Below are 27,738 nucleotides of genomic sequence, written 5' to 3'. Positions count from 1 at the left end.
CAACATTCACTTAAGGTTTTATTCTTTTTTTTACAGCTTTTTTGTCTTCAGAGATATAAACATTTTAATTTTTTGTCGTGTTAAACTATGATACAGTGGGAGTAGAAATGAGCGACTAGAATCTGCTGCACAACAGCGAAGGAGCTCCCACAACAATGTTGACAAAACATTTCCCTCCAGGTCTCTTCTCTGATAGCCTTTTAAGGGATAATTGGGGTGAATTATTCCTTTAATGCCTTCAGGATTCTATCCTCTGAACTTGTACACAAACAAAACATGAGCAGTCCCTCTAATATAAGTCTTATGTTTTGTGTCATTTTTGCAAGAATAACTCATGTAAAAGTATGTAGTGTCAAATATTCTTGCCCTCTTGTGTTTTCTTACAAAAATGAGGAAGGAGAGGGAGGGTAGGAATCCAGTGAAGTTTGGCTGTGTTGTTGGAGGTGGCAGGCTGAGGAGGAGCAGGAGCAGTGAAGAGGAAGATTTTTAATAAAGTAGAAATGGAACAGGGGAACCAAAAAAAGAGGAAATTTTAAAAAAAAGAGGGGGGAAAAAAAAACACCACATGGGAGCCATTAGCTAGCCCCTCCTTCCCGTGCTGCATACAGTGAGCGTAAAGTCTGTACTACTTTGTTGCTCAGTTTGTGGTTGCTGGTCAAGGCAATCTTCTTGTAAATGATGTCCGACTCCTTAATAGTGTCCACCCAAGGCACCAGTTTTCGGCCATCGCGTTTCTTGGCCTCTGCCCAGGGCCCCGAGTAGGAGCCAGCCATCCAGTGGATGCTGTACCCATTAGAGGTCTTTTGGATGACTCGAGCTATCTGCGGCCGGTCCTTATATTTGGGACAGCAAAGCGCAATCACATCCATAACCTCCACTGTCTCACTCATCCGGCCGGGATCTGAAGAGTCACCTGCTCGCCTTGACTTTCGAGAAGACTGCAGAGAGGACAGAATTTAAAAAAAAGAGAGAGACTGCATTAATTTAGACTCCTTTTAGTAAGCATTTTACAAAAAGTGCTGGTATCCATCTATCTCACCCCTGGGGTCCTCTCGTCACCATCACTATCATCATCGTCGGTCTCTGGTCCGGCCTGATTGCGCGGACTCGGTCCTGACAGGGGGCCAGAGCCTCCCAATAGGGCGTTTATGGCTTTGTTTCTGATGTTTGCACTGGCAGATGCTTCCCCCTCCTCATCCTCTTCATCTGGGTCCAGATGTTCCATCAGAACTTTGAACTGTGTACATTAAAAACACAAGAAAAACAAATTCTGAGATAATGCTTCACCCTCATCAGCAGTCACCCTTGCAAAACAAGTATTGAATAATCTGATGGGCAAAACCCATGAGCAGCAGCAGGCACACATATACACCGTGGTCTGTTTGAACGGCAAATTTAAGGCAAGACTCATATTTTAGTAATTTCAGTAAGTTTATAAAAAGTATTAATAAAATTTTTTAGTGATAATTAAATACTGTATTAAATTGATGTATGTACATACTGATTTAACTGGTTAGAGGGCAGATGATAATACAAACCAATGTACGCACAACACTTAATTTGATTAAGCTTTATTACTTACATCTAGATACTGTTTGACTATCTGCTTTTTTACACCCTCTGTCAGCGTGGCGTGAGCCATGTTGTTGGAGATAAAGTCGAGGGTTTGTCGTGGGTTAAAGTGAATGGTACTTTTTCTGTTCACTGCCTTGTCGTACACCTTGGCTGACTCAGTTGGAGAGTACTTCTGGATTTTACTGTTGGAAGACAAAACATTTTTTGGTCAGATGTAGAAGTCATGGTGTTCCCATCTTTGTACAAGTTCTGAGGTTGTTAAATGAATCCACAGTTACTAACCTGTCAGAGAATCCATATTGGTTCTTCAGATGCTGTTTGAGCACCAGCAGAAGCAGGATGCCCTGAACTGCATTTGCAAAGTCCAAGAGACCTGTGGGATTCTCTGGGAGGAGCCTCATTACTTTCTCCGCATCATCCACATCCAAATCATCCAGATCGGACTCAGACTCTGAGCTCTCCGAGTTTGGAACAGGTTTTCTCGTCTTTTTTGGCCGCCGTACCACATCGTCATCATCGTCGTCATCGTCCTCACTGTTGCTGTTCTCTGCATCTTCACTCCGTGGAGAATCGCAGTTCATCTTTTCCTCCTCGTCCTCTCCATCTGACATGTTCTTCCACTCTTTCTTGACCTTTTTCTCCTTACGTCTTGGTTCCTTTAAAAGAAGCTGAACAGAAAGGAAAGACTATTGATAAAATTCCCTAATAAAACTGATTTCAGTATGCTTTGTTCCAGTGGTGTCATTCTCAGGATTTTTTCAGAAATGTTATTCCATCCCACCTCTTTAAAGGTTTGCAACAAGTTACTGCCAGAGACGGACAGCGTGATGTCTATATGGTGCATGATGAAGAGAGGCTCCTCCTGGCTCTGGTATGGAAAACAAGCAAGGTTGTCTGCGATAAACAGCAGCATGTTTACGTCTGTCTTCTGCAGAAAGAAAAAAAAAGGAAGAGCATGATTGAGAGTCAGCACAATCACACTGCAGTGTTACCCAGTTTGAGTTTGAATTATGTATAATTAGATCAGCAAAGAATTAATATTGTAGATTTAACTTCAGCATCTGTCATCTAATAAAAATATTTTGCTTTAATATTAGTGTTATCCCAGCTCATGAACTAGAGAAATATGAGAGCCCATGTTCCATTTGCTGTAGCCAAGCTGAGTCCAGACACCCCCCCCCCGCTTTCCCCCCTTACATGTGTTGGCCTAATGTGGAATGGATTTAATACATTTCAGTCAATTTGCTACTTTGCATATTGTGTTGCTCTGATTTGTTGTAATTCTAGCTAGTTGCATCCAGAGGCATTTCTAGACTACTTTACATTTGCATAGTGATGCCAGGCTACTCCGAGTTGTAATAAACACGTGTTATTACATTTACTACAAAGCAAAAAGCTGAAGGTAGATCTTCACATTGCCATTTTTGATAATATGCTCTAAGATGAAGGCTGGTTAACTCACAGCACTGTCATCAAAGAGGTTCAGCAGCGAGATAAGAAAAGCCCTCCGGTGCTGCCGGTTCCCCCGAATCATAGTGAAGAGGTGGGAGCAGAGTGCCGAGTGGGTCTCATCCTGTCTGAAGCCTCTTATGATGGATTTACGAGATGAATTGATGGCCTGCTGCAAACTGTATGACATCTTCATCCCAGCAACTGCCTTCATCTGTCATAAAATATATTGAAAGATAAGTGATAACGTTCAACCAAAAACTACTGCTGTAACGCAAATCCAGAGCATGGGAACAGTTTCCAATCTTTCAAGAGTCTGGAAACTGTTCTGGCACTTTTATGTCTCATTTACTATAATATTTTACTCTAAATATTTTCCAATCAGGACAGCACAGTGGTGCAGTGGTTAGAATGAATGTTAGGTTAACTGGTGATTCTAAATTGCCTGTAGGCGTGAATGTCTCTCTCTATGAGTTAGCTCTGCAACGGAATGGTGACCTGTCCAGGGTGTGCCCCACCTTTTGCCCTGTGACAACTGGGATAGGCTCTAGCCCCCCGCAACCCTGAACTGGACAAGCATTTAAGAAAATGGATGGATGTATATTTCAGTTACATAAACTGTATTAGTGCTGTTCCAGTTGATTATTGTTACTCATTCTGTGCTTAAGGTTATACAGTGAAGAAGGTTTAAAAAAAAAAAAAAAAAAAAAAGAAGCAAAGTAAAAAGACACAACAAACATTAAAACACAAACTCACATGGATGAATCCTGTGTACTTCTTGTCAATCTCCACCAGCTGCTGGTCTGCTTTGTTCCTCATGCTGGGCTCTGGGTCTGTTCCCATTGCAATGAGGTAGGGTACACACTACACAGACAGGATAAACAGTTAAGTTCACATGCATATGCTTTTTATTTCTGTTCATGAAGCAAAAAAAAAAAAAAGATTAAAATGAAACTAACAAACGCTTTTATAGTCCACAAAAACTAATAGATACTGGTTAGTTTTAAGGTGCTTGCATACTAAAATTATTTTATTTCAGAAAAAGGTGCTTTAAAATACACCAAATAGAAAAATTTCTTGATAATGCTATAACGATGACATATTACAAATTCTAGCTTTTATTTACCTGTACAGGATGGATGAGACCCTGGTTCAGTGTGAGAGCTATGACGTTGAGAGCAAAGTGCCGTACGCTGGATTGGGTGTGGAAGAATGCCTCCAACACCTGCTTTAGATAAAGCTGCATAATGGAGCTGCTCATCCCTGAGGAGATATCTCCCATCTCCTTCAGATCCTCCTGTTTGGACAATTTCTTCCCTAAAAGGACACAAAGTAAAATGCACTGATTGCCCCTTCCATTACAATGTTCATTTTTATTAAACTAATGTGATACAGTGAAATAATAAGTTTTTAAAAAAACCAAGAATGGTGAAATGTTATAAGTAAATTATTCACTGTAGAAGGTAGATGTTGACATCAAAAATTTAAAAAGAAAACTAAAGTGCTGAATTAAAAAGTTAAAAAAAAAAAAAAATCATCTCTGCTTACATTCTCTGTCTGCTTCCTGCATCCGTGTGTCCTCCTCTTGAAGGTATGTCTGCAGGTTTTTGAGGATCTGAATTTTGAGGTTGATGGAGGAGGCACTGTCAGCCAGGATGCCGTTATACAAGGACTTCACCTCAGGTACAAACATCTGGCTGGGATGCATGATCACGAGGAAACCTGAGGGAACAGAAAAGCAAAGACATGTAAACAGTAGTAAACAGTATATCCATCTATATAATATCTACCTCCTGAGGCTAGGAAATTGTTTGGAAATGAGCTTTTAGCTCATCTCTGGCCTTTATATTACTGTCCTGAAGTTGATAACATGACAATGCAAGTCAGAGTCATGTTGTCAGTCTAATCATATTTAAAAAATAATGTCTTACCTAAGCCAATGATGGCTTTGGTCTTGACCTCCTCATCTTCATGTCTGGTGAAGTATAGCAGCAGCTCAAGAACTTTCTCCTTAATAACAACCTTGATAACATATATAAACACATAATTGTGAGACAGCAGATATATATATATATATTTGCAGCAGCAGCAGCAGTAAAATCAAGCAATGGGGTGTTTCATCACAGCTGATGTTGGTTGTGGACCAAAATTAGGATGTTTTCTTTCTGAGCCCCCCCAAAAAATGATAGCTGGACTCTCTAGCTCTCATCCAAAGTCAGGCGCAGTTTTATTTTGAAATGTTACATTCAAATCAGTAACTGCTATCCTACCTTGTTGGTGCCCTTGAACTCTTCCAGATCAAAATCAAAGTGTCGAGCTAGGGCACCCACAGTGAAGAGAGATCGCAGCAGGAAAGGCTTGTTTGCTACCAACGTTGTGCTGTTAGGATCTTCCTGATGCTGAATCTTCAGCTTGTTAAGTGCACCTAGGGGGGGGAAAAAAAGACTTGAATGTTATTTTTTAAATTCTATTTATAGGTCTTCTGCAGTGGGTTTTTTTTTTTTTTTTGGCACTTGTGGCTAAACTTCATCCACTCTTCTAAAGAGACTCTGGGAAATAAAGAGCTATATTTCTTTGCCTTCCAAACTGATGAAGGTGGCACTTCAGCAGAGTTATGTTATCCTTGTAAAACACAAACTTTAATAGTCCAGGCATTCGTATATCTCACCATAGAATCTGTTGAAGCAAGCCCACACAAACTTATAGTTGTGTGTGACTTTGTTCACAACTGCTCCAAGACAGCTCACACAGTGTTGGACCACCTGAAGAAAGAAGACAAACCATCATGTTACCTCTTTAACAAAACTGGTTACAATTTATATTTCATTGAGCAACTACATATAAACACGTAAAATAGTGCTGCCACGCACCGTCATGCCATATTTGATGATGAGCTTCATGAGGTCTTCTTCAATGGTTGCAAGGAAAGTTTCACTAGGGTGCTCCATCAGAGGGACCACAAGCTCCAAAATCTTTGCCACATTACAGATAACCATGAAGTCGTTGGCAGTCTGCAGGGAAACAATACATTGTTTTTAAAAAAAAAAAAAAAAATCAGAACACGCATCTCCAAAAAACTGCTTCTCCCTCCTCTTCCAACCTAATGAGTATGCTTAACCCTTTAACGCCGGGTGATCGCTGCTGAAGTGCCCGTTTCTTGCCCTCAATAGTGGCGAACAGCTGATTGAGACGTGGCATATCAGCTCGTAGTCAGCTGATCAAAGGAACATTGATCAGCTGGCGTATTACCGTAACTCCGCAACCGTTTGTCCTATCCAAAAAATGCAAACGGTTCCTGAAAGCCCAGAAATTGCGCATCACAGCCATATAGGGGTATTACGGTATTTGCTGCCGGAAGTCCGCGAACGGCGGCACTTTTGAAGTATGTCGTGTCACATGGGACACATTCGGTGTTAAAGGGTTTTAACCATCAAGTTATGTTTACATATCAACACCAATGTGATGGATCATTAGTTATAGTATACTAGTATAATTTATCGTCTTCAATTCTGCAAGAAATTTTTTTTTTTTTTTTTTTAGAAATTTAGCAACAAACTTACGTTACACTTTGTGGTCAGGTAGGGTTGCATCGTCATAGCATGTTTGACCATAAGCTGGGCCCTGATCTTGCTGAACAAGTACAAGGTGGTGATACATGCCACTAGCCGTGTTGAGTTCACCCCCTTGTTCTCTACAGAGGAGAAAAGAGAAATAAAAATACACGGAAAATCACTTAACTCTCTTTTACAGAAGTACAGTGCTTAAGTACGGGTATATATATATTTACATTTAAATCCCATTAAACTTGCTGTAGAAGATTCATTCAACTCAGTTGACATTTGCATCAAATAATAACCAAACATACCCGCAAGAGACTCCTCGTATTTAAGGATGTGCTCAACCAGATTGTCAACAAGCTGAACACAGGCCTTTTTGGCTGGCTTATATGATGCCTCCTCTTCAGACTTGAGGAGCTAGAGAAAAGAGAAAAATGTTTATTTTTATAAGGGTTTAAACAATAATATATTTCTTGTCTATTATCTGACAAAACTCCAACACAAAATCAAACACTTACATTTTGAAGAAGCTGTTCAAACCAGTCATAGCCAGTGTCTCGACAGGCCGCAACCTGAACATATCAGATGAGAACATTAACAATATACACACCACTGACCACTGGGTGAGGATTGAAGAGTTTGCTCTTTTTTATGTTCATAACTTTACATTACTACACTCAACAAAGTGGTAAGTCAAATAAATGTACCACATCAGTGATGTTGAGAATCTTCCTGGTCATGGTTTCTTTGTCATGGGCTGGAGTTGGAGTAAACCACAGCTTCTGAAATGTCTCATTCACCAGTTTCTATATATAACAAAAGTATCTTCAGTTAATCAGTGTTTTGGGATACAAACACTCACACACACACACTCACACACACACACACACACACAGAGGAATGAGAAATGAAGACTGGAAGGCATGTCTCAACAAATCATATCTGTAAGCTGATCCATACCTTAATTCCTTCTTCGTCATTGACCCTGCGGATCATCTTCACACACATCTCTGTAATCTTACTGAAGGTCGGTTGCTCCAGACAGATGTCTCTGAGGATCTTGATCACCCGTTTCCTTACACTGATACCAGTGTCCTGTTCATCAAAAGCAATCCGATTAATAAAATGAATCATTATCTTATAAAAGAAGACTCCTAAGTTCATTTACAAAAGAAATGAATGCATTGAGTGTAGTAGCATTTTTCCACCAACAGGTGGCAGAATAAGACCGTAATGAAGAGTGAACTTCTCATGAACCCTCTTGAACATTTCCATGACAACAAGGACAACAATTGTAATGTGTTCACTTCCAAGATGCTAAGTACAAAGAGTAAGGAAAAAGCTTTTGTGCTCAGCTGAATTTTAGTACTGATAGCGTATATCAATCACCTCTGCATCTTAATCCTAAACTCATAAACTGCTGCTGGAAAACAGATTTACATAAATAACACAAGTGAAAACTTGAAAATCTTTTTTTATCCTGACTTCCCAAAATTCACCAGGTACATTTGCTGACTGAAAGAAAAAACAAAACTGTATTTCTACCCCAGAAGAAGTGCACAGCAATAGTAGAAACACTAAATTTTCATGTATGTAGTTCATCAATAAAGACTTTAGAAAGTATTAAACTGCAAAAAACCATATTGCAGGAGCCAGTAAGGGGTTTACAATTAAAGAGCCACTGAGGTCAGATGACCCGAGCAAAACAGAAACTGAAAGTCCACAGTACAATGATGACTATGATAAAACAACATAAAAGTACAAAAATAATTTTAACACCACATTTCTTCATTATCTGTGGAGTCACATCAGGTATTTCCAAATCAATGAATTGGCACTGAAATGAAAACTCTTACCTGTTCTGACAAATGTAAACTTCTAAAGCCAGCGTCCCAATGTGTGGACATCATGAAACAATGGACCTAGCATGTACCTGTGCAACTATGTTGGTGGCTGATGCAACTATAGCTAATACTTATTGATCAGCATTTTGATGACACAGCAAACAGCAGCATAACTGGAAATAAGAGTGTGACTGGACAACTTACCAGTATCCTCTCTATGAGCATATCATAGTATTGCTCAGTGAGTTGGGGTCTGCTGAGCACAAACTTGCCCAGCAGTTCTACAGCTGCCTCTCTCACACTGGTGGAGTTGTCCATTAAACGACCATGGACACCACGCTGCATGTCAGACTACAGACGGAGAGAGCGTCTGTCAGCATATAGCAAACTACAAGGATTTTAACTACAAGATAACTTCTGAACAGAATGAGTAGCATATTTTAAAAGGGCAAAAATATACCAAGAATATAAATTTAGACAGCATCATGTATAGTAAATAAAATTCTAACATTAATGAAATTGTTATTGCAAAGAAAGACTGAGACATACCCTTGCCAGTATGCTGGGATCCACAGCCACAACCTCAGACAGGCATTTCATGGCTTTAGTCCTTACAGCGATGGCACTTTCCCCAAGGACTCGCAAAATCTGTTAAAGAAAATACACCAGCCTACAATTAAACAAACTTGTCTCTTAGCCTGTTCAAAAGTTTGCAAAACAAAGACAAACCAGTACACCCTGTCATAAACTGTAATGTACTATGTAAAACAATTATTATTATTATATATTTTTTATCTGAGAAAAAAAATGAAGACACTTTTGCTAAAAAGGAAATTACAATCTTACCTGTGTTAAATAAATATCAAAGCTCTGGGCAAACGGCCTCATAGAGGCCAAATAACGCACGATCAGACAGGCATCTTCATAGTCCACAGTGTCAGAGTTCATTCTGGTTAGAAGAAAGTTAGAGATTTACACAGTCATACAGCTGCATTTACACAAGTACTATGTAAATAACACTAACTACATTGCTGACATATCACACATACTTCAGTGTGGTGAAATGAGCTGGCGTGGTCTTAATGATATTGCGCAGGAACTTCTTGCGCTTCTCGGCACGCTGCATAATTTCACCGGTAGCTTCCACCTCCTTGGCATGTTGCGGACCGTCTGAGGAGTCTTCATCCTTTGGATTCTGGTTCCGCATGGACTTCTCAGCCTCAGTGGTGGCATCACGGAACCACTGAGCAATGTAAAACTTTCTAGCAAACTATAAGGCAACAAAGGTCTCAATATTAGGTTAATCTCATTCAAAGAAAATTGTTTAAAGTAAGGAATCAAAAACACACATTTGCACACTGTGATAAAATGAGCAAACACAGTTTTTGTGCTTTTTATATATAAAGCATTTCAAATATTTTCTTATTTAAAAGAAGAAAGATTTGTTAAGTAATTTAAGCAGAGTACAGCATATATTTATAGTTACCGTTTTGATTTTTTGATAGTCTCCAATAGGTTCCTCAAAAAGCTATTTCAAAGCCAATGTGAAAGACATATCTAAAACTTAAAGAGTTCAGCACTTTCACATTCAGCCTAATAAAAACCCACCACCAGTGAGGCATCGGTCTCAGCGTTCTCCTCCAAGTAGTCCAGCAGAGCCTTCTGCAGCTGTTGGGTCTCATCACTGCCTGGAGACTTTAATCAGAAAAAAAGGATACACAAGATTCAGCAGTTCTTACTCTACCAAAAGGTTAGGATGGAAATTTTCAAGCAAAGACATATAAAAACATTTTCTGCTTTTTACTAATTTCTGACACCATAAAAATTAAATAAACAGTATGCTAAATTAAAGGTCATTAAAGCGGCCCTTTTACCTCTTGTAGGATACGGTCAATTGATCTCTGGTCCATCTTGCTTGTTACTGCATCCTTCCTCAAACGTGCAGCCACTGTGCCCAGATAGTCTAGAGATGCTACTCTCAGAGCCATCTCTGTCTGTTTATTACTGAACTGGTGTACCTAATGGAAGAAAAAAAAGCACAGGAACAGATGAAAACAAGAACGCTCTCATTTGAAAGCTGAACAGAAAAAATGTTATCCCATTATTAAATTCATTGTCATAAACAAAAAGTACACGTTAACATCTGAACAACTGCGGCACAAATGTTATGAAAATGTCCTGTGTCATTAACTATACAATATGCACATTTGCTCTGCTGGAGCCTCCATGTCTTTTGGCAATGCCATCTCCTGCTATTAATCTGGAACATCCGTTCTCAGAAACACTGAGAAAAGTACTCGCATTTCTAGTTTAAAGAAAGATCTTAGTCATTCTTACCAGCAGTCTCCCAAGCAAACTGAGCAGCAGCTCTGCAGCAGGCCATTCTGGTTTGTTTACTGTTGAAAGAAGGTCCTGGACAAAGTTCTCAAATAATGGCCGGTAATCTTCTTCTCCCTGCTTGCTGCCGCACCTGTGGGAGGCAAAAAAGGAAGAAAGGGGAATAAATAACAGGAAAATAAATGGATCAAAGTGAAAACATAAAGAGAAAGGATTAATGACAACAACTGCAATCAGGGTCTGACAGCCAACAACCAGAATTAAGAAAGAAATTTAACTTTTCTACAGCTGAACAAGCTGGCAGAATAAATCTAGAAAACCTTATAGAGTGGCAGCTACTTCAAAAGGTTCCTGCAATGTTTGTATCTCATAGTTTGTCTTAATGCCCACTGATGACAAAATGTATCTTTAGCAATATGCAACAGTGTCATCAAAAAGTATATGTAGGAACAAAAGAACCTGAAATTACTTTTTAAGGAAGACTGAGAGGAAGTTTTGCGCTGTTCTCATTGCCGTCTCATAAGAGTTTGTGATCAACACATCCTGATCCACCTGAAAACAAAAAAGGAACTCTTGAGCAAATTGTGTGTCTGTGTGTTGAGTTAATTAAAACTTTATATGCCATTGCTTGTTTTGTGGGCTTGCGTGTCAGCTTGTTCTCCTACCTTGGTGTCGTACTCTTCAAAAACATCTTTGTCATTAGGGAGGTGGACCACACACTGGATCAGCTGCAGCACCAGAGCAGTTACCATTTGGATGTACAGTGGTTCTCCATCCTGGTCTGAGCTGTTCAGCCTAAGGCACAGAAGGGTCAAGAAAAGTGATGAGTTAGTAGTATTTCCAATACAGAAGATTGGTGACAGACAGTACAAGAGGCATTATCATCTCTGCACAAATAATTATTTTCCTACACTGATGGTCACACAATACCCAAACCTCTCAAGTGATGCATTAACCCTGCAACTCTGAATTGCCTTAAATCTGTGCGAATTTCTGTGAAGATGAGTTACCTGAAATTCCTGAGCGAGCGTTTGCTGGTGGGCAGTCTGGCCAAAGAAGTAAAGATCTCCTCAAGGATCAGCTGCCGATGCTTCTCGTAACGTGAGAACACCTGGAGACAGGAAATAATCAATCTACAGTCTCTAATTTTGCACAAGTTTACAGAGCAATATACAAAAATAGTCAGGTGGAGAAATGTAAATAGAAAAAAAGAAAAATAGTATTCTGGCTCACGTGACCCCAAAGGATACCAGGTTTGCCTTTAGATAAACAATTTTTGTGCACACTCACCGCTGTAACTAGTTTAATGGCACACAGCTGTAGCTCACTAACATTCTCGACAAAGAATGGAGTGATTCCCATTGAAGAAACCTGGAAAAAAGGGACAGGGGCCACATGAGTAATGGCCTGGTTTGCAATGCAATGTCTGACTTAAACTGATGACTTAAATGCAACACTGTACTTTTATTTTTTTTTACCTGAAGGATGGTGGTGTCTGTAAGCAACTGTATCTCTAGGAGCTCAGAGATGTTGCTGACAATGTCACACACTTTGTTGTACAACATGACTATGACACGTTGCTTGTGTGTGGAGCATTTTGCACGCTTTGCCTTGGAGCTCAACATACCACCTAGACAAACAACAGAAGCATGTTAATTTTTTTTATAAACCACATAACCATTTTTTTTCTTAATCGAAGAAAAATAAAGTATACTCTTGAAATCAGTCTGGTAAACTCCTCTAAGAGCCAAGAATATATATTTTTTATATATAGTTCAGAGATTCACTCCTCCTAGAAATTAGTTTCCAATCAGTGTCCGAATAATTCTGTGTTCTGTGAAGTCTATTCCAGAGTTCATGACATTTAAACTGAAAATTTTTCAACAGCAGACACATAATGCTGATATTTTGTTTGTATTTATGAAACAAAAATTATAAATCTGTGACAAATGAGACAACATTTCTGATCTGATTTAACACTATGTCTGCAGTGCCTCTGTTTGCTAGTAAATCCATTCTGCACTCTGTTTTTGATTTATTTTAAATACATGTCCACAGGTTAACAAAAAAAAGCAGCCACACCTCTGAATGTAGATATGTATGAGTGTCTGATTCCGTAAAGCAATCATCTAATGCAGTTTTCAAATTGGCATTAGCTTATTTACCAATTGGTCTACTGCTAATATCAAGTACATGTCCAAGCAGGGAGAGTTTCTAAAGTCACCAGAAGAGAAAATAATGCACAGTTCTTCCTTCACCTCCATGTGGGTCCACCCTGTAGACCGGATCATACTGTGGATACAGTGTGTTCTGAAGATGAAACTTGGTGTACTGTAGCACCCGCTCTATGACGTCTTCTATGTAGACCGCCTTCGGCATGTGCGCTGAAGTCATAATGTTCAGAGCTGTCAGACAGGCATCTGCAGACTTTGTGACTCTCTCCATTATCAGGTCTCTCCAAAGTCTCTCCTCATCTTCAGCATCATGGTCCTGTGGGTAAAAAGGAGAAGAATGTGAACACTTTCTACATCAATAAACCACTGTCAGAATGGGCAAAGCTATTATGTATTTCAGGAAGAAATCTGTAGTATTTTTTATGACTGTCAGCCATTTGGGCATTATTATGTTTTGTTCGTGGTCTCTGTATAGATTTCTGCAATGCATCACTGCAGGGAGAAAAACACTCCAGATATTAGGTAATGCTGCAAAGAATAAGAAAAATGGTCAAAGGAGGAAGGGTGCTCACATGGTTCATCATGGTGGATAGCTTGGACCCATCCTGGATATTCTTTTCAAGGATGTTCAAAAGCTTCACCAACTTGTCTGACGGGATCTGTGATAAGAACAGATGCTGTTATTTAGATCTACATCTGAAAAAGCATTACAAATTCACAACAGTCCAAATGAAATTTTTATATGAATGAATAAATAAATAGGATACAGTACCCTGCTGGAGATGCCCATGGCCTTAATCTTGGCAGACTCACTACCCAGTTCATTCAACTGATGTTTACCAAGCAGCAATTCCTGAGGTATCTCATCATCATCTCCTGCTGGAAAACACAAACCAATCAATGAGGACTAAACTAAATAAATGAGGACTAATAATAAGAAAACTGACATGCCCACATTGACATTCTTAAAGACTGTCTGCAATGATACTTACCCATAGTAGTGAAATCCACATCCTCCAGATTTTCTAGTATGTTGTCAATGCTTGCTAAGAACCTCTTGAATGTAGAAGAGTCCATCAGCTCTTCTTGGGTCAGCTTAGGTTCATAGGCTTTCCGTTTCTTCTGTTTCTCCTTCATTTTCATTTTTCTGGCAACTAAGTGAGAGAAGAAATTGTCCAATGTTTGTTGTTTCATCTTTGTATGCACCAGACAGCAAAACTGCCTCTCGAAAAGTCCATTATTTTAAATAACAATGTTTTTTCCAGGTTTCTCATATCACATTTAACTGAAACTAACAAGCAAAATTAAGGATGCATTTCCTTCCATGCAATTCATTAGTCTGTATTTATTTTTTCTGTATATAAGCATACCAACACCACTCCCCAATCAAATATGGCACTTAAATTTAACTCTGAACACCCAACAAATGCACATCTCTTCTATTACAGTAACACACTTTTCAGAAGGAAAACAAAGATAATTCAAAGTACTTGAATACAGACTTTCACTCATGCTCGGAGGCGGTGAATCTTCCTCAGACGAGTCTCGGTAGCGGCTCCCTGACCCTCGCCGGCTGTCTCGGTGCCCACTTTTCCGGTGATCCCCCGAACCCCGTCGCTCTCTCTCTTCAAACTCCCAGGCTCTGTCTTTGTCTCGGCGTTGCCGCTTCCTTGCAGCTGTAGAGATTTAACATAAAGAAATGAGGCCTAACATCTACAAAATAAAACCTAATTTACAGCAACAAATGGATACATTAAAACAATGTTTGAATTAAAAAAAAGAAATCTCAAATCAAATAACCAAACTTGAAATAAGTTAAAATAGAATTAATTGACTCACACTCTCCATTTGCGTCGTAGTCTTCATCGGAGCTGACCTCAGCATATTTGGGCCTCTCATTTACTGTGCTTCGTTTCCGCTTGTTCATCTTTACCCTTTCACATAAGGGCATGGTTGACTCAATTTCTGCCAGCAGCTCTGGGGGCAGCTCCTTCAGAACTGCTGGGTCCATACCACCTGAAAATTTGACAACATTTTACAATTATTAGCAAAATAATTTCATTTATATATATATATATAGACTGATATATAGAGTGAAAAAAAAATGCTAATATAATTTAAGCAAGTGAGTTTGTTCTTACTTTTGCCAGACTTTCCTGAGAGCCGGTTCTTTCCAGACTTGCTGTGCCGAATGATCCTCTGGATCTGGTCGACTGATAGCTTTTTTAGAACCACTACGGGCTTGGGTCGCTTCTCAAAGTCCTGAACCAATCCCAGCCTCTCCAGTTTAACCTTTGGCTGGCCCCACATTTGACTTTCATTTGACCCACTGCCATCCTTATCACGATTGATCTGGGAGGAAAAAAATAAGAGATGAGTTTAAAAAAAAATAACAAATAAATCTGGTATAAGCAAGTTCAAAAATCAATCAATTTCCACACTTCACACAATTATAGACAGAAAGCATGAGCTTCATCTACAGAACTCAAGTGTGAATAATGATTCAAACTGAAATGAGATTAGTGAGTCTGATGTCAGTTTTCAGTGTCCTGATAGCAAAGCACAAAGAGATCTTCCACTGTTTTGTCAAGAATGTACATGTCTTATTTTGTAGAATGGTCAATTACACACTATGAACACTGAGGGCTGATAGCAAATACCCACTGCCACTTGAAATGACCAGCCAAAATTTAGGACGTCAATTTGGATGTTCCCACGTGTATTGTGCTCTCAGTGCAACAGGTAATTTATGCTAAATGTACTATGTGAAAACGGTGTGAGCATGCAGCTGACTGATACATGCTCTGTTCATATTAAAAATATATTTAAGTAACCAGCTAGAAAATGCTAGAAAATGCTTTTATTGTAACAAGTAACATTCATTCAGTCACCATACCACTCTTGATCTTCAATATAATGTTTAAAATCTGGGCATAAAATTTCTTACAATATGATTTAATCCCACTCACATTCAGCTGAGGACAGTCTTAACTCCTTAGTCAACACTGCAATGGTAGCACTCTCTACACTACAACAGACAGACATGCTCTAATAATTACCAACTAAATCATTGCTAAGTACTACTAAGAACTTCCAGATGGCTACTCACTACAGAACCACAGGTGAAGTCCAGCCCCAACTCCAAAACTAGTCTTGCTCTGCCCTAACCCTATAGTGAGAACCACTTGTACTTCTAGTCTGAAGAGAGTGAATATTTAGCTTAATTTTTGTCTGAATTCCTTAGACATGAAAATTAAAATATTTTGTGCTTTTTTAATTTGTCATTGACAATGAAAACAGAAAGGAAAGTCGGGCCTGATCCAGAACCAAACCCAAGCTGCTCAAGAAAGACTAAACCTTGGGCAGAGGGGTCATGCTCTCAACTAGGTGAGCTACAGAGAGTTAATCAAATTTGACCAGAACATCAAACTGCAACAATGTAATGTTGATCAGTCTGGGTGCTAAACAAGGTTACTGCACATTCTTACACTTATCCCTTGTATCAAGTGACTCTCTTTCTGGAAAGTGGTAGAAGACTCATGTCTGCAATACAAGATATTGTATTTTTTTTAAGAAAATATACAAAATATATGCTAAAATTATTAGTTCAGCAGACTTTACCTTGGTGTAAGTACATAAGAGTGCATCAAACATGGGTGGATGTAGCATCGTCAACCACTGTGTTGACAACTAATATGGAAACCTGACTATAACGAGAACATTTACTTTTACCAGCCCAGATTTTAGGGGTAGTTGAAGTGCTTAAAGAAATTATTTGCTTGCATGCCACATCAAAAAAAAAAAAAAAAACCCACAGTGGAAGATTTCTTTAACATGTTTGCTTTCATTTATACATCAGCAACATAAACCAAAAAATTTCTTCTACTTTTTCTACTTTACTAGATAGTTAACTGTGAATTAATGTGTTAAAGGGAATTAAAGACCAACACCAGGAATAAAAAAGGATTACAAATGGGAAACCAAAACCAAAAGAGTGTACAATGGTATGATTTGGTTTTGTGAGATTGCAGGCAGTGACAGCTGAATGACTGGTAGGTGGGTAGATATGGGATTTGGATCAGCCCAGATCACCTTAGGGATCTGGAAGTTCTTCAGTGCGCCACTATGCCCTCCCAGAAGCTGAGCAGGGAAAGAATCTGGAAGTTTAGCACCAGAAGCTGACGAGGGCAGTTTGGAACCATCTTGCCTACTGCTGCTCCGACCAGGCTCTCCAGTGGAGGAAGCCCGGAAGCCAGACCTATCTCGATCACTTCGGGAGCGAGAGTCAGGGGACCGTCTGTCTCGGCCACCAGTCTCACTCCGATGCCTTCTATCCCTGTCAGACTCGCGTTCCCTGTCTCGTCCGTGTTCCCCTCGGTTTGATGACTTTGGCATTTCTCCACGTCTGTCTGAGGACTTCTCATCATGTCTGTGCTTTGAGGACTCCCGACCTTCTCTCCTGCTGTCATGCTTATCGACCCTGTTCTTGATGACTTCCGGTCGTCCATCTGGTTTCAATCGCAAAACTGTATCAGAACCCTCCACAGCCGCTTGTCCACTAGCTTGTTCTTCAGGCCAGCGTTGGGCCTCAAGGGCTGGGACAGGGGCAGCCAGACAGGGGTCGAGCTGACCATCAGCTCGGCCTGCCTGCTGGAGGTCGATGCTCACCATGAGGGGAGGGCGGCTGGCACCGTTCCCAGCTGCAGTGGCCTCTTGTGGGGTCAGTTTGCCAGCATTGCCCCCTCCTGTTGATCCACTGCCTGGGGCACCTGTGGGCCCACCTGGTCCCCCTGCACCTGGCTCCAGGGGAAAGGAGTCCTGCTTTCTTTTCTTCAGTGGCTTGTCTGTAAAGAGAAAGACAATTAAACTTAAATGTCATGAAAAGATGCTTTTAATTAAAAGCACAAAGTTTTAAGCTGTATAGTTATATATAAACATTAATTCTTTATTGATTTATCCAGCATACCTTTATCTTGCACCTCCTTGGAGCACTTCTCACTAGCAGCCTCTCGTTCTATCCTTTCAATTTCAGCAAGTGCATCCAGCTCTGCCTCATCATAAGGGGAACTGGGAGGCTGAAGTCCACTGGCACCACCTACTTGCTGGGAGAACTGAGACTGTTGCAGTCGAGCTCCCAGGTTTTGCTGGAGAACAGGAACCTGGTGAAAGCCCTCTATATTATCCGAGTTCTGATCCATGCCCGGCATAACGTCACCTGAGATATTAACAGAAACACTTTACATGGTTATATTTGAAAGGGCTGATGGTTTTCCAGTTGTTCACCAGTACAGGGAAGACCAACACAAAGATGTAACTCAGTGTACCTTTTTAGCACTGAAAGCAGATCAAATAGCTATGGAACCAATTGAGTGAAAACAAGATCTCACCTGGGGGATCCGACTCATTTGACTTGACCCTGGATAGCTTGAGGGTGAGTTTTGTTGAGTCCTTGTTTGGAGAGCTAACAATGTCATACATATCTTTCTCCTCTTTTACTGTTGGGCCTTTCTTTCTTTGCTGGAGCTGCGGTTTCTGGTCAGGCACTCCTTCCCTTGGTGAGGGTGCATATGGAGGTGGTGACTGGAGAATCAGCGAGGGACGAGAACCCGCTGTGAAGAAGCAATACCAGGCAGAAAAGATAAGAGTAGTGAGAAAACGTTTTCTTCAAAAGGCATGCAATTACACAAATCCAGACACAGCTCTGATGACTACTGACAATACCAATGAGGGATAGCCTCAAAGGAGTATATAAGTGCTTATAGCAGTTTCTCCCTTAATGAAGAAAATGTAGGCAAGATATATACACTGTAGTGCCCCTTTCCATATCAAGTGTCCTTACGTTTGGGCGTTCCTTCACTGCTGGCTGGAGAGCAGCCTGACTGTGGAGACCTCAAAGGAAAAGACGGATTCTTCATGGCAGAATCACCCTCCTGCAAAACAGAGACAATACAAATGCAAGCTAGCAACTTTCAACATAGCTTTCAATTATATTAACACAGGAGACCTTAATAAATATTATTTGACAAATAAACTCCTTAAAAAATAAAATTAAAATTTTGAACCCTACATATGACTTAAATTTGCACCAAAATACCAGAGCAGAACCTTTTTGCCAGGATTTCCTTCAGTTGTTAAATACTGAGTTTCAGTACGCATCCCTAGTGGCAAACATATAATGTTTTTAATTATACATTTAATTAAATTACCTCATTTCCCAGTCGATGTACAATATTCAGGTAGTCTTCAGTACCATGTCTGTCTGAGTGGTGGTTGGCGGTATTGGCCATCTGCCCTGTTACTTTGCCCTCGTGGAAATTTCTTATCCCACCTGGAACCATGGGACTGGCCACAGACACTAACAGAAAAAAATATATATTTTATTATTTCAAATTATCCATTATGTAGGCAAATACAAACACTGATGATCAAAACAAAATAAATAAAATGCTTTCTTTTGAATTCGGGGTGTACCCAAAAATTGCTGATAACATAAAGTAGGCATGAGCATTGATTTTTTTATTTTTTGAAATATCTAAGAATTCTTCAAAGAGGTTTCATGAGGCAAAATAATAACTCAATAATTTGAACTATCAGGACTACTAAAAAATGTAATCTTAAGTTTGAAGCTTTCATATACAAACACCCACCAGTTACAAGATTAAAACCCCTGACATGTGAATGTGTATAACTCATGATTTTGTTATAATGGAATTTGGAACCTTGAATTCTGGCTTTGAAACCCCCCCCCTTTGTAATAGTGCTCCCCAACAACTTCCTCCCAAAGAAGACAATGTACCCCACCACACCTTAATTACTGCTCAAGTAAGGCACAAAGAAGATGAATAAAAGCCCAAGGCATAGACCAAGAATTCAAACTACCAAGAACACAATCTGGATGCACCAGAACACAGCTGATCCACAGAGTACCCACCCCACAAAGCACAGAGGCCGACAATTTGTTGCCAATTTAGTGCCAAAAACTAGAACGCCCAGAGGTCTACTGTTCATGCCCAGATGTGTCAGAGCTATTTCAGCAGTACAAGGAAGACCAACACAAAATTATACACACAGTTTAAATTTGTGGCTAATAGGTGTACAGTAAAGGTTTCTGTTGGCTTTTAGCTGATAACCTTTGAATAACAGACTACACCTTTAACACACACCTGTGCAGAATTAATCGAAGGAGTATAATTTGAATACACCAGCAAATGCGCTGTAGATACAAAACAAATCTTTCAATAAATTATATTTAACAGTAGCAGACACGCCATCTGATGTGTTTTAAACTTAACTGTACATTCGGTTTATGTGTGAAGAGTATTTTCAAAGCCCTGCTGATTATGCAAATCAGAGGAAGAAGTTTCCAGAAGACAATGCCCAAGAATATGGCCTGACATGACAGATATAAATTAATTTTCCAATTTATGTATTGCTAACAAAATCAAACAAAGATACCATCATGTCATAGACTCAAAGTCACAAGTTAAATATGTGACATGTATAAGGGGCCATATCTTCCATGCATGCATATTAGCATTAAACACTGATTCTCACCTTGTTGAATCTGTTGGTGTTGGTTATAGCTGGGTGGTTGTTGGTGGGGATACTGCTGTATGTAACCTGGGGCAGGGCTCTGAGGAGTGTATGGGCTGGGCACTGGACTGTTCTGCTGGCCCATGTACCGGCCACTGGAACCTGTCTGAGGTGCCACAAACCGGCTAGAACAGACAAAAGGTAAGGACAAGGTGAGCAAACATGAAGAAAAACACTGCATAAACCAAATGAAATAAATTGAATTTTTTTAAATTCAAAGATATTGTGTCTGGTTTTCCATTTTAATTAACATTTAAATTGACATAGTTTTTGAAGTTATAATAAATTAATTTCAGTCTGTAGCCAAACGCACCTTGATGGATTGGGAGAAATCGCAGCTGGCTGGAAGTTTGCAGACTGGGCAGGGCTATGCATGGAATTTTGGGTGATCTTGAAAGGTGGTACCATTGGCTGCTGCATGACAGCTGTTTAGAAAGAAAATTGAAATGGATTACTTAAAAAAAAAATGCACAAAACTTGACTTATTCTATTGTTTTTATATTAGTAACAAAACAGAATAACTTAATGTGCAAAAGGTAATTGTGTCCATACTTTTCTCCCTGAAGATGCCAGGGTTCCTGGCCAGCATGGTCTGCAGCAACAGTGGTGCATCTCCCTCTGGCTCATCGCTTCCCAGGTTGTCCTTCAGTTCTCTGAAAACACACAAAAATAGGTCACATCATAAAACAGCAGGACATATTAGGCAGGTGGCAAACTGAATATCAAAAATAGAAAAAAAATACTGAATACATTTGAACCATTAAACAACAATTTAAATAATAACAGTTTTTAAAGATCTATAAAGCATTCAATTCAGGGTGAAGAGATGCAGTAACACCCAGTACAACATGAACTTTTTTCACTGTTTCTAACATATTGACCACTCACATTAGTGGAAACACTTCTCAATAAAATGCAGTCCAATACACCACCAACAACCACTTTAATAACAAAGCAGAATTTTCATCCTCCTGTCATTGTCAACAGCCAAAAACAAACCAACAACGGACACCCATTCACACTAGCGTTCACACCTATGGCCAATTTAGATTCACCAATTGACCTAACATGAATGTCTTTGGACTGTGGGAGGGAACTGGAATATCTGGAAAGAACCTATATAGATGCAACTATAAATAATAATGTTAATATTAAGTACACAGTACTTATATGTAGTATTAGCATCTAGCAAAGTTTCCTGCAGTGGAAGCATTAACATTCATTGCAGCATCAATGCTGAGTCTTTCATCTTTCCATTTCATTAAAAATTAATCTTTTATGGTTTAATTAGTAAAAGAATTAAGTAATGTCGTGCCATCTCTTCTGTTTTTACTCCATTTTTACTAATCAGTTTTAAAGCCAAGTTATTCTGAAGACTGAGCTTTAATATCCAAATATATCCATGCAAACATGTTGTCTCCCATTTTTGAGTTTGCATCCTTGTTCATCGAGATACCACGCTGCCTTGCAGACAGTGTTATATACTTTTATACTCACATGTGTTCTGTGGAGACCTGGTTCAGGCCATGGGCTAGCTGGGATGCCAGATTCTCATCCCGGCAGCCCAGTAGGCATGCAACTTCCTCCGCAATCCTCCCATTGTATAGGAGGCTCTTAGTGGTGGTGGCAGGTAGAGGAGAAGGGAGGGGCAGCTGGTTCAACACTGAGACAAGAAGAGTTTTCAGAACGGACACATTTTAGGAGTGGGGAAAAAAAAGATCAGTACGAGGCGACAAGGCAGACAGATTGATTAAGTGTGAGCAATATCGGACACATGGTCTCAGGAAAGTTGAGAGAAGAAGGTAAGCAAATGTAATCACAATTGCAAATTTGCATCTGTTCAGACAGAATATTTCAGTTTGCCATTTAACACTGGAAGACAAGATCCAACAAAACTGTGAAAACTTGTGTTTGTAACATAACTATGTGACACTCACAGTCTGTGAGGCTAGCGATCCCAGCAAGAGTGGTGATGGGAACATGAGGCATATCCCCATTCATGCTGAAGGTGAGGGTGGGGGAGTGTGTTGATACACAGGTAGATCAGGGGGTCGATGGACGACACCCGTCCTCACATCTCCTGGCACCTAGGAGAGAGGGAGATTAGTAAGAGAAAGACAAAAAACAGCAGTACAGAATTACAAAATGAGTTAAGGGTCATAAAAATGTACCAAAAGTAATGAATAAAATTAAAAACAATATAATTATTTATATTATTTAAACATACCAAAAAAACACAGACTCACAATAAATAAAATATTTGATGTATATTCTCTGTCTGCCTTTATAATGACATTGCATTTCATGTGGTAATGGTGTGTGCTGTAATAAATGCCTATCAAAATAAAACTAGTACACCTAGTACAAGCACAGGTTAAATGTGTTACTCAGGAAATGTTCTACAGATACAAAAGCACAGAGAACTGAATCCTGAGGAACGTACCACAAGGCTTAATTAATAGGTTAGCGGGTTATGTTGAGCATGTAGCCAGTTTCCAATGTCATAAAGGTGGTTTTCTTTAAATCTGGCTAATTGTACACAAAATCAAAGTTTCTGATTAAAACTGGTTGAAACAAGTGCCACCCTTTCACTGGCAGTATGTTATATATACAAAACCGCTGAGCCACTCATTGTAATGCCACTGTACAAAGCCAAGCAGTTACAGTAGAACAAACTGTATGAATCACAAACCGGCAAGCATTCAGCCAGTGATGCAGAAAACGCATAAACATGTTTTTAGTGCTGATTTTCAATCCACTGTTATTTATTACAGAGACAGTTCAAACCATAAAATTAATTACACTTTAATATGGTCAAAAACTAAAGTTCTTTCCACTACCTTAATATAGAACAGTTTCAGACCTAAATGCACTTCCTGAGAATCATGTTAAATATAAACTTAATTTTTAAGTTTAAGAGCTTTAATATGCAAGTGTTACTTCTGAAAAAAGGGAGCTTTGGGCATGCACTGAGTGCTAAAATAAGCATATTCAGTTGGATATTCTTCTCTCATCTTATTTGCAGATGGTAGTGACTGGAAAATCAACACTGCCAAATTGTAGTTAGTGCAATATGAAGGAAAATCAAAATTGCAACAATCAGTCCATTTTGTGTAGAATAAAAGTGGTATGGCACATCAATATCCTCTGCTCATGGAAACATGTGCAGAGTCAGATTAAGAAAGTCTGATTTACCAAACCATTTTTAGAACATTGCCAGACACTGTTGAGATATCCATAACTTTTTATGTGTGAGTGTGTCAGTTAATGCAGAAAAAGCTTCTGAGTGTTGTTGAACTTGCTTTGTTGTTAGCCCTCAGGTTGCAAGGTTACAGATCAACTGACTGCTAAATGATAACGCCACACTTCCATCATACAAAAAAATATACTATATGCAAGCAACAGTGCAATGTATGGTTTTGATTATTGTTCACTAGTCTGTAAGCTAAATAATGGTTAATGTAAGCAATTTAAATAAGGGGCTCTCAGACCTTTTGGGGTTGGGAACAACTTAACATAGAAAAAAAAACATTTTTCTATGGACCCCCCTCATAATACTACCACTAACTGAGCTGAGCTGACTAGGGCATTGCAATTTTTGAGCAAAAAACAGGTGGACTGACAAACGTATTTTTACATGCTCAACAACTTGCTAGCTGGCTAAAAAGGACTGTGAACAAATCTTCTAAATCTGGTTATATAGTTGTATACTTTAAATATTACACATCTGATTGTGAAAAATTAAGTCAACTGTTCTTGTGTGCTGCCAGCACCTCTCGTCTCCCAAGTGTGACAGAAAATGAAGCTGGATTTCCACTAGAAAAGTTGTTAGACCCAGAACTGCTGGAGGTTACTGGGGCATTATCCACCTGCAACACCACATACTGTGTGTGTCAAACAGCTGTATGACAAAGGCCTAGGTGCAGCTCTTGCTGCTTCAGACTTCTTACACATTGTTGTTGGTGCAAGGTGAAAGAGAGGGAACAGAAAATGATTTAGCCTGCTGTAACTGGATAACATATGCAACTGACACAAATAGTGTTAAGTTGTAACATTTGCCTGGTTCTGTAACTTCAACATTTTTCTAGTTATATTAACTTTTTCAAGCTGTTAACATAGGTGTAAATAATGGTTACTGGTAATTACAAAGCTTAGTGGTTGTAGCATTTGTTTAAAAAAAACCCATAGAAACAGAAACAACAACAACAAAAAAGGAAAACTTCAGAATTAAAAAACTCTCCAATACCTCCCCAGTGGTGGGTGGGGGACTGAGTTAAGCAAATGTGATTTTTTTTTTTTTTTTTTTTGGAGGGGGGGCAATTTTGACAGCTCTATGGTTAATAATTACGCAATAGGAGGAAGGGTTAATATATAAATGGAAATATAACATGGGAGATAGTAGTGGACACAGAATGTAAATGGTCCCCAACTGTAAATATGCAGTCCATGCTTGTTAATGATACAATATTATTATATATAGCATATTATCTTGAACCACTTGGCTATGGTTCCTCGACTCCACTTTGAGAACCACTTATTTAAATGACATGTCATTTTACTTAAATCTCTCCTAACCGCAGATATACAATGTAAACACAAACCATATCTGCATGGCAAATAATGAAGAACAATAGCATAATGCTAAAGTTCTATTATTTCAAAAGCTTGCCTTACTCAGCTAAATGAAAGAGAAGGACTAACACTGATATGGGATGACTGCCCCCCAGCACGTGTTTTTAAATACTAAAAAGCCCCATCATAATGTACTCCAGTAAATAGGCCACAACAATTTTGAATACAGAAAACAGTGTGAACCTAAATAGGGATTAATCTTGTGTTACCACCATTTAACCATATTAACTAATACCTAAACTTGACTAATTTTAAACCATATGGTTCTTAGGTCGCAGCTTACCGTGCAAGACCTTGAAAAACTGCGGCTCTTTTTTGGATTTAAATGCCTTTGGCTGTTAGAGATCTTTAACCTCTGACAAATCTTGTAAGGGGGTTCACACAAAAGCAAAGAAAAAGCAGCTGTAATCTTTAAAGCACATCTAATCACAACCCATGCTTTATGGGCTCACGACATGATTACATGCACTATATTTACAATAAAGACAGTAAATAATGACACAGCCAATAAAGAAGACAAGTGGTTTTAACTTTTGTGAATTGATACCTTTTTGACGAACTCTGTGCAGTCTCTTGTGGACTCAATGACATTTCAGATAAAAAGTCCTATTCCTTCAATCTGCTGAAAGAGAAGATAGCTATGCATCAGACTCAGTGACATAAAACTGCAACTTATTCTTCATTGTAATTACTTCAAAATAAGTTCTGCCTACAGCCAGCCACTGAAGCTAATGCAAAGCAGTAAAATAAGGCCAGCAATGCATCATTATTTTGCTATTAACATCGTCTTATTGCTACATTATGTGCAAACTGTAACGAAAAGTGTGTGACACTGACTTCTAAGAAAATGCAACAAGTTTTGATCAACTTTTGCACATGACTGAAGCCATGCGAATATGTAAACAACATATTGCAACCGTGCAAGAACTGAAACGGAGCGATCATTTATAGGCCAAACTTATTGCGCGCGGCAAAACTGTTGCAGGACACCCACAGACGGATACTGTAAACATTGCATTAGCACGCGGTAACGTTAGCATGCTCAGTGGTAGTGTGGTTTCCCTCTGCATGCAGGGGCTTGGCTGACAGCTGTGAGACTGACAGGCAGGAGGCAGCACAAAGGAACAGATGCACTGTGATGGTGGCGGTAGTAGTGGGGGCTGCATCCTCCAGAAACCAGCAGCCACCGTACATATTCTGCACACTGGCTAATTGGAGAAAGCAACGAAACTGCACTCGCTGGAGTCAAGTAAAAATCTGACAACATGCCTTCCAAACTCAAACACTAAAGTAAGGAATTGCTGGGGCAGCGTACCGTTTTTTGCTCGAACCGTGGTCAAAACATTTCAGAGCAGGTACGCCACCAAAACCAACACCAGCCCTGCCAAAGGCTCCAATAATCCAAAACACAGCCTAAGGTGTCAAAAAGCATTAATAAAAGCAGCTTAAAAGTTAGCTGCTGTGCAGTAAATATTAGTATCAATTTCAATGTTTATCTTAGCCTAACTGCAAGGGGCAGCTCGCTACTCGCGAACAAAACCCTTCAACCCTTCCAGTGCCAAGAAGTTGACTATCTGGATCGTTCAAGCTAAGCCTGAAGCTAGTGTTACCACTGAGTATAGCAGCTAAGATGAGTAACGCTAGCTGCCCAACATTCGCTAACAACAATAGTCGTGTTTTAATAGCTAGCCAGTTATGCTAACTAGCTATAAATGTTGTCAGTTAGCTCCTAACACTGCTCCTCGTTCAAATAAACGGAAGGCAATGCAAATAATACAGGGAAGCGCTACTCAGGGTTTATGAATTTTTTTTTTTTTTTAGCAAATTTCCATTTTGTTCGGAGGGGGGAAAAGGCGATATGTTTGTAAACAGACGCAAAGAATATGGCACAGACTCTTAATTCCGTGGCAACGGCCCAATCCTCGGGCTCGACAAATGACATCCAGTCGAGGCCGTGAGCCTCGGTACAGCAAAAACACACCTAAGCTAGCCTGGCTGGCTAGTTCGCTAGCTTCCGTTACCTCCCGGTCAACGATTAACGACGCCGTAGGTGGTCCCGCGGCGGAACATTTATCAATGTTATTGATAATAATCGGAATTTTAAAACTTAGATTTAAAATACAGATGTGTGATTATATTTACCTTCGGATGTTGCGTTCAAAGGGAGGGGAATGTTTTAGCTTGGTTTGAGTCCGTGTCCGTATCTCTAGCTCCCCCTTTCTTCTCTCTCGCAGCTCCTCCAGAAGGAACTCTACAGGCTTGCCAGCTAGCTGATGAGCTAGCCTGCTAGCTATCAACAATAATCCGGGTCGGGCTGATTCGTTCTTCTTCCGTCACTCAAGGGTGAATATTTCAGCGTACAATCATGGGGAAACATTCGTTCTTCGGAGTTTCAGTCGGTCTGCGCCGACATAACCAATGAATGCAGCCAATTTCGACAGTAAATGAGAAATATGACGATTGTTGCGATCATCAAGAGGCTCTCCTCTCGTAGAACAAAATGCCGACCGGAAGTTCTGCCGTCTGACTGACCAAAGATCTCAGGAGTGACTCCCTCCATCGGCGCCAAACAAAATG

At 39.7% G+C, this 27,738-nt stretch overlaps 1 protein-coding gene across 4 annotated transcripts; it reads right to left on the bottom strand.

The window, feature by feature from the left end:
- nipbla (NIPBL cohesin loading factor a) lies at positions 1–27,713 on the bottom strand. Of its 4 annotated transcripts, none has more exons than XM_030737123.1 (49): positions 27,304–27,713; positions 25,709–25,783; positions 22,467–22,616; positions 22,027–22,192; positions 21,082–21,182; positions 20,843–20,954; positions 20,491–20,654; positions 19,143–19,291; positions 18,776–18,866; positions 18,324–18,545; positions 17,903–18,151; positions 17,029–17,780; positions 15,078–15,288; positions 14,776–14,952; positions 14,439–14,612; positions 13,929–14,090; positions 13,709–13,815; positions 13,509–13,595; positions 13,021–13,252; positions 12,241–12,392; positions 12,053–12,133; positions 11,773–11,873; positions 11,428–11,557; positions 11,232–11,314; positions 10,763–10,895; positions 10,300–10,443; positions 10,034–10,120; positions 9,475–9,695; positions 9,272–9,374; positions 8,975–9,073; positions 8,630–8,776; positions 7,542–7,676; positions 7,289–7,387; positions 7,100–7,153; positions 6,890–6,998; positions 6,585–6,715; positions 5,895–6,035; positions 5,693–5,786; positions 5,295–5,449; positions 4,956–5,046; positions 4,573–4,746; positions 4,151–4,341; positions 3,781–3,888; positions 3,038–3,238; positions 2,357–2,503; positions 1,858–2,243; positions 1,583–1,757; positions 1,040–1,237; positions 1–938 (listed from the first exon to the last, which is right to left on the bottom strand). In XM_030737123.1, the coding sequence occupies exons 3-49, from the start codon at positions 22,528–22,530 to the stop codon at positions 576–578; spliced, it is 7,653 nt and encodes a 2,550-aa protein (XP_030592983.1). In that variant the 5' UTR covers positions 22,531–22,616; positions 25,709–25,783; positions 27,304–27,713; the 3' UTR covers positions 1–575. The 4 variants fall into 4 exon arrangements, with proteins under 4 accessions (XP_030592983.1, XP_030592986.1, XP_030592985.1 ...); XM_030737126.1 differs by having other exon boundaries at positions 17,605–17,780; positions 27,304–27,712; XM_030737125.1 differs by having other exon boundaries at positions 576–938; positions 13,709–13,812.
- Between the last annotated feature and the right edge of the window lie 25 nt (positions 27,714–27,738).

Source organism: Archocentrus centrarchus, chromosome 9 (genome assembly GCF_007364275.1).
Source record: "Archocentrus centrarchus isolate MPI-CPG fArcCen1 chromosome 9, fArcCen1, whole genome shotgun sequence".
Classification (NCBI taxonomy): domain Eukaryota; kingdom Metazoa; phylum Chordata; class Actinopteri; order Cichliformes; family Cichlidae; genus Archocentrus; species Archocentrus centrarchus.
Note: the sequence above shows the minus strand (reverse complement) of the source record. Positions and strands in the feature narration are given on the sequence as shown.